This window comes from Microchirus variegatus (genome assembly GCF_963457635.1).
Source record: "Microchirus variegatus genome assembly, chromosome: 22".
Lineage (NCBI taxonomy): Eukaryota > Metazoa > Chordata > Actinopteri > Pleuronectiformes > Soleidae > Microchirus > Microchirus variegatus.
The window spans coordinates 20,348,469-20,355,817 of NC_139823.1; the positions used below are offsets into that span (position 1 = coordinate 20,348,469).

At 44.4% G+C, this 7,349-nt stretch overlaps 1 protein-coding gene across 1 annotated transcript in view; it reads left to right on the plus strand.

The window, feature by feature from the left end:
• Positions 1 to 5,045: 5,045 nt before the first annotated feature.
• LOC310943243 (target of Nesh-SH3-like) overlaps positions 5,046 to 7,349 on the plus strand; it is a gene marked incomplete at both ends in the record, with an annotated part of 4,335 nt that continues 2,031 nt past the window's right edge. Inside the window, 2 exons of the mRNA XM_083908769.1 lie at positions 5,046 to 5,117; positions 5,820 to 5,910. Of these exons, the coding sequence (XP_083764895.1) occupies positions 5,046 to 5,117; positions 5,820 to 5,910 (163 nt within the window). The remainder of the gene's footprint in view (positions 5,118 to 5,819; positions 5,911 to 7,349) is intronic.

Here is a 7,349-nt window from a genome sequence, read left to right on the forward strand (position 1 = left end):
CTGTCTGATAACTGTCACTGAGTCACCATGGTTCTCATCCTCTGTGTGTGTGTGTGTAAATAAAGAATTCTTCTTCTTCACTTCCTGTTTCCTGTTCAGGTGAGGGGGCGGATCCCTGTAAGTTCCAGGCGTGTAACGACTTCTCTCGGTGTCGTGTGAACGCGTGGTCGGGCGAGGCCGAGTGTGTGTGCGACGCGGGTCACGTGAGCGTGGACGGACTCCCGTGTCAAAGCGTCTGCGACGTCCGCGCCGACTTCTGCCTCAACGACGGCAAATGCGACGTCATCCCTGGCAAAGGCGCCATCTGCAGGTCAGAGCGGGTTCTGCACTGGAATCGCTGTCTTCAGACAGAGGATTCCAGGCTTTTATTTTGGCGGTGTGTCTGCAGGTGTCGTGTTGGAGAGAACTGGTGGTACCGCGGCGAACACTGCGAAGAGTTCGTCTCTGAGCCGCTGGTCGTCGGCATCGCCATCGCCTCTGTGGCGGGTTTCCTCGCGGTGGCGAGCGCCATCGTCTTCTTCCTGTCGAGGACGCTGCGAGAGCAGTACGACGGCGAGGACTCTGAGGACCCGGTGAGGTGAGACACGCCCCCTTCTGGATTACTCTCCATCGGATTGGCTGGTATTTAAGAGAGGTTTTTGTGTCCTTGCAGACGCGGCGACAGCGTGCCGACGCTGCAGCGCGCCAACAAGTACAACCCCACGTTAGAGGGCGATCCGGTCGCCGTGCAGTTCTACCGTCGCTATGACGACGACCTGCCGCAGTACTACAGTCGCCGTGACTGCGACCAATCAGAGTGCAGCAGCGAGGACGTCAAACACATCTACCACAACACCACGCTGTCCACGGAGGTGAGTCGTCTGCACAGAGGTCGACCGTTTATACGTCGATGTGTTTATGTTTCAACATCAACAGCATTTTATTAGCATTTTATTAGCATTTTATTAGCAACATAAACGCTTCTGAAGTTCTGAGCCTCAGTCTCGTAAACACCTGACCACCTGCTGTGAAACTGGACGGTTTCAGCCCACTTCCTGTTTCGTGGCAATTGGTTGAAAATGGTCAAAATACCGAAGGTTTCCCGTGGCCACGCCCCAATCAGCAAGATGGACGCCAAATTCAAAATGGCCGACTTCCTGTTTAATTTTTTCTTCGTCTCGTTTTCACCACTTTTACGTATCCTCCTTTAATGTATAACATTTTCCACCAGCGTTGGTCTGTGTCCACTCACTCTTCATGAATGAATGAATGAGTGAGTGAGTGAGTGAGTGAGTGAGTGAGTGAATGAGTGAATGAATGAACAAGTGAGTGAGTGAATAATGAGTGAATGAGTGAATAGTGAATGAATGAGTGAATGAATGAATGAATGAATGAGTGAACGAATGAACGAGTGAATGAATGAATGAATGAACAAGTGAGTGAGTGAATAATGAATGAATGAATGAGTGAATGAATGAGTGAGTGAATGAATGAGTGAGTGAATGAGTGAATGAATGAATGAACGAGTGAGTGAATGAGTGAGTGAGTGAACGAATGAACGAGTGAATGAATGAATGAATGAGTGAATGAGTTAGTGAATGAATGAATGAGTGAACGAATGAATGAATGAATGTGTGAACGAATGAACGAGTGAATGAGTGAATGAGTGAGTGAATGAATGAATAAACGAATGTGACAAAGATGTTTTTGTGCAGGAGATCCAGGAGCGTCTCAGGATCATTGAGTTGTGTTCCAGAGATCAACACTTCACTGACTTTGTGCGACAAACACAAGTGTGAGTAAATATAATGTGTGGACGTCTCACATGTGTCCAACTCCTCTGAGGACGTTTGTCTCTGTGGGACAGACACAGACATGAGTAAATATAATGTGTGGACATCTCACATGTGTCCAACTCGTCTGAGGACGTTTGTCTCTAACATCAGTTGGTGTCTTTGTCCTCAGGTTCCTGGAGAGACGCAGCAGCTCTGAGGCAGCAGACGTATGGCGTCATGGTAACCAGTGATGTCATCACCTTGTCTCTGATTGGCTGTCTGCCTTTACCTTTGACCTTTGAAGGGGAGGAGTCTTCTGTCCTCTGGCTGTGTCTTCTCTGTTGGACAGAACTTTGACCTCTGACCTGTAAATACTGGTGTGTTTTCACTGTTTCCTGTTTGTCTTAATCTTTGATCTGTCGCCTCAGCTGTTTCCTGTCTGTGACTCCGCCCCCATCAGTGCCTTCGCTGCTTCTTTGGGACGCGATTGTTTCGCAGTATTTTTTGGATCCTTTGATATTAAATCTGCGTGGCGACAGCTCACATCAACAAAACTAAGCCCCGCCTCTTCGTACTGTCGTCTGCGATTCACACCATTGTTTACGTTTCTGTCCGATAAATTCTAGTTCGCACTTTTAGCGTTAGAGTTAATTCTGGCTTTGTTTATGTTTTTCTTTGAATAGGAGACGATTATTTCAATACAACTTCACATGTAGATTAAATGTGTTTCTAACATATCATTCATGTTGTGACAATGTCACAAAAAACACCACTTATATTACAAAACACCACTTATGTCACAAAAACACCACTTATGTTAAAAAACACTACTTATGTCACAAAAACACCACTTTTGTTAAAAAACACCACTTATGTTAAAAAACACCACTTTTGTTAAAAAACACCACTTTTGTTAAAAAATCACCACTTATATTAAAAAACACCACTTATGTTAAAAAACACCACTTATGTCACAAAATCACCACTTATGTCACAAAAACACCACTTACGTTAAAAAATCACCACTTTTGTTAAAAAACACCACTTTTGTTAAAAATCACCACTTATGTTAAAAAATCACCACTTATATTAAAATCACCACTTATATTAAAATCACCACTTATGTCACAAAAACACCACTTTTGTTAAAAAACACCACTTATGTCACAAAATCACCACTTTTGTTAAAAAACACCACTTTTGTTAAAAAACACCACTTTTGTTAAAAAACACCACTTTTGTTAAAAAATCACCACTTATATTAAAAAACACCACTTATGTTAAAAAACACCACTTATGTCACAAAATCACCACTTATGTCACAAAAACACCACTTACGTTAAAAAATCACCACTTTTGTTAAAAAACACCACTTTTGTTAAAAATCACCACTTATGTTAAAAAATCACCACTTATATTAAAATCACCACTTATGTCACAAAAACACCACTTTTGTTAAAAAACACCACTTATGTCACAAAATCACCACTTTTGTTAAAAAACACCACTTTTGTTAAAAAACACCACTTATGTTAAAAAATCACCTCTTTTGTTAAAAAAACACCACTTTTGTTAAAAAACACCACTTTTGTTAAAAATCACCACTTTTGTTAAAAAAACACCACTTATGTTAAAAAATCACCCCTTTTGTTAAAAAACACCACTTATGTCACAAAATCACCACTTTTGTTAAAAAACACCACTTTTGTTAAAAAACACCACTTTTGTTAAAAAACACCACTTATGTTAAAAAATCACCCCTTTTGTTAAAAAACACCACTTATGTCACAAAATCACCACTTTTGTTAAAAAACACCACTTTTGTTAAAAAACACCACTTTAAAAAATCACCACTTATGTTAAAAAACACCACTTATGTCACAAAATCACCACTTTTGTTAAAAAACACCACTTTTGTTAAAAAACACCACTTTAAAAAATCACCCCTTTTGTTAAAAAACACCACTTATGTCACAAAATCACCACTTTTGTTAAAAAACACCACTTTTGTTAAAAAACACCACTTATGTCACAATGTTGTAAAAGTGCAATAAAAGTGAATTATGTTACAAAAATCTGTGTTTCCAGTGTGTGTGTGTGTGTGTGTGGAGCGTGTGAGCGTGTGTGAGCGTGTTTGTGTGTTTGTGTGTGTGTGTGTGTGTGTGTGTGTGTGTGTGTGTGTGTGTGTAGAGCGTGTGTGTGTGTGTGTGTGTGTGGTGTGTGTGGTGTGTGTGGTGTGTGTGTGTGTGTGTGTGTGTGTGTGTGTGTGTGTGTGTGTGTGTGTGTGTGTGTGTGTGTAGTGTTGACAGATCCTCTTCGTCTTCATCGTCTCAGTGATGACAGTAAAGAATGTGTGTGAGGAACAGGAAGTGTGTTTGTGTTTGTGTTTTGTGTTTTCACTTGGACCAACACGCTGCTGTTTTATTACCCACAATGCTCGGCTGCTGTGTGTGGTTACACAGATAAACACATTTAAAAACATGAGGTCGTGCAGCCTCTGATGATGTCATCACAGCAGCTGAATTCCCTGACATCACTTCCTGTTTGCAGTGAAGTCGGTGTCACACTGATAACCATCCCATAGTCACTGTCACACTGTGTGTGTGTGGTGCATTCAGGGACCTGCAGTGTGAGTTGGACAGAGTGTGGTGTTTTGGGGGATTTCCTCTGTGACGAGGCGTTCACTGCTCATGAAGCTGGCGTGGAAAATAAGACGTCCTGTTCTCCGCTCGCTGTTCCAACCCCAGGACATTTCCAAGTGGGGGAGCTGACGAGCTGGAGGACATCTGCTAACACTTTCCTCTGTGAGACGTTCACTGAACCTCTGTGAACGCTGGGATTCAACGGTCCCTGAATGCATCACCTCGTGAAGACTGAACAAGACTTTGGAGAGAGTTTACGTGACTTTGACGAGACTTTGACGAGACGTGAGTTTGACGTGAGTTTGACGTGACTTTGACGTGACTTTGACGAGACTTTGACGAGACTTTGACGAGACGTGACTTTGACGTGAGTTTGACGTGAGTTTGACGTGACTTTGACGTGACTTTGACGTGAGTTTGACTTTGACGAGACTTTGACTTTGACGTGACTTTGACTTTGACGTGACTTTGAGTTTCCGTTCTTTTCCTCTGTTTCAAACTCAGTGTATTTGCAGGTGTTAAAGTTGACTGCAGGTGGCGCTGCTCAGTCCCAGGTCAGTGAATGCATCACGTCAGTGTAAAGCTGTTGTCCAGACCTCAGTGAACACAAAGACTTCATTGTGAAACAGGAAGAGGCCGCAGAGCCGTCATGGCCGCCGCTGAACCACCGTGTGACAGAGGTTACATTAACTTCACTGAACATCAGGCTGATGAGAAGCAGGTGAAGATGAAGATGATGATGATGTTACTGCTGCTTATGATTCTGCTGCTGATGATTATGTTACTGATGATTCTGCTGCTGCTGATGATGATGATGATGATTCTGATTCTGATGATTCTGTGGTTCTGGCAGCAGCAGAGTCTTGATTGGTTTAAGAGCTGTTTGTTCTCAGAGACATGAGCCAATCAGCTGAGGGCGAGGACACACTGTAAAAATGTCTTCAGTCAAACAAACACACACACACACACATAGAATACACACACACAGACACACAACAACACAGAACAACCGCAGAGACTGTGGGTGTCTCTGTGTGTGTGTTCAGTGTGTGTGTGTGTGTCTGTGTGGTTGTTGTGTGTGTGTGTTCTGTGTGTGTGTGTGTGTGTGTGTGTGTGTGTGTTCAGTGTGTGTGTGTGTGTGTGTGGTTGATGTAAAAAGCAGAGTAAAGAAAAAAAAACTCATGTTTGAGCGAGAGGGGGGGAGGGGTGGGGGCGGGTCAGGGGGCGGGGCTTGTACAGTATGTGAATACAGTATAGGAGCTGGTGATGTCATCTAAGCCCCGCCCACCTGCCCAGGCTATAGATGCTGCTGAGTCCAGTTCTTCAGAGAGAGACGAGACGTCTGCTCAACAAGTCCTGATCCTGATCCTGATCCTGATCCTGGTCCTGATCCTGATCCTGATCCTGATCCTGGTGTCACTAGAGTTCAGAGGTCATGGCGAGCATTGATGTCCTCCTGCTGTTGCTCGGGGCAACGGCTTTGTTTAGAGGAACATCAGCTCAGAGAGGGAGGGGTGAGTAACACACACACACACACACACACACACACACACACACACACACACACACACAGACACACACACGCACACACAGACACACAGAACACACACACACACACACAGACACACAGAACACACACACACACACACACACACACACACACACAGTGAACGAGTGAAAATGATGGTGTGAATGTGAGTTTAAACTGCACAAAGTTAGTTTCTGCTGAGTCAGGTGTGTGTGTGTGTGTGTGTGTGTGTGTGTGTGTGTGTGTGTGTGTGTGTGTGTGTGTGTGTGTGTGTGTGTGTGTGTGTCTGTGTGTGTGTCTGTGTGTGTGTCTGTGTGTGTCTGTGTGTGTGTCTGTGTGTGTGTCTGTGTGTGTGTGTGTGTGTGTGTGTGTGTGTGTGTGTGTGTGTGAGGTGAGAGACAGCCAAGACCAACAGAGAGAGCATGTGTTGAGACAATGTTTCTTTATATGGAGGTGCACGCACACACACACACACACACACACACACACACACACACACACACACACACACACACACACACACACACACACACACACACACACACCCCCTCTCACACACGCACGCACACACTCTCTCTTACACACACACGCACACGCACGCACACGCACGCACACACACACACTCTCTCTCACACGCACACACACACACACACACCCTGTGCTGTGTTTAACGATGAGTGTGGTATTTGTACTACAGTACTCTGTGTATTTGTACTCGGTACTCTGCAGTATTTGTACACAGAGTACTGTAGTATTAGTGCCTGCACAGTGACAGCTGTTGACCTCTGACCTCACAGTCATGTCAGGAGTCAGGAAGTGGGCGTGTCCTTGTCGTACATGATTCAACACGTCCAACATGTGAGGACACACGAGACACACGAGACACATAAGACACATGAGACACATAAGACACACGTGAGACAAATGAGACACATGAGACACACGAGACACACGAGACTCATGAGACACATGAGACACATGAGACACACGAGACACACGAGACACATGAGACACATGAGACACATGAGACACACGAGACACACGAGACACACGAGACTCATGAGACACATGAGACACATGAGACACACGTGTGACAAATGAGACACACGAGACACACGAGACACATGAGACACATGAGACACATGAGACACATGAGACACATGAGACACACAAGACACACGAGACACACGAGACTCATGAGACACATGAGACACATGAGACACACGTGTGACAAATGAGACACATGAGACACACGAGACACATGAGACACACGTGAGACAAATGAGACACACGTGAGACACATGAGACAAATGAGACACACGAGACACATGAGACACGAGACAAATGAGACACACATGAGACACATGAGACAAATGAGACACATGAGACACATGAGACACGAGACAAATGAGACACACATGAGAC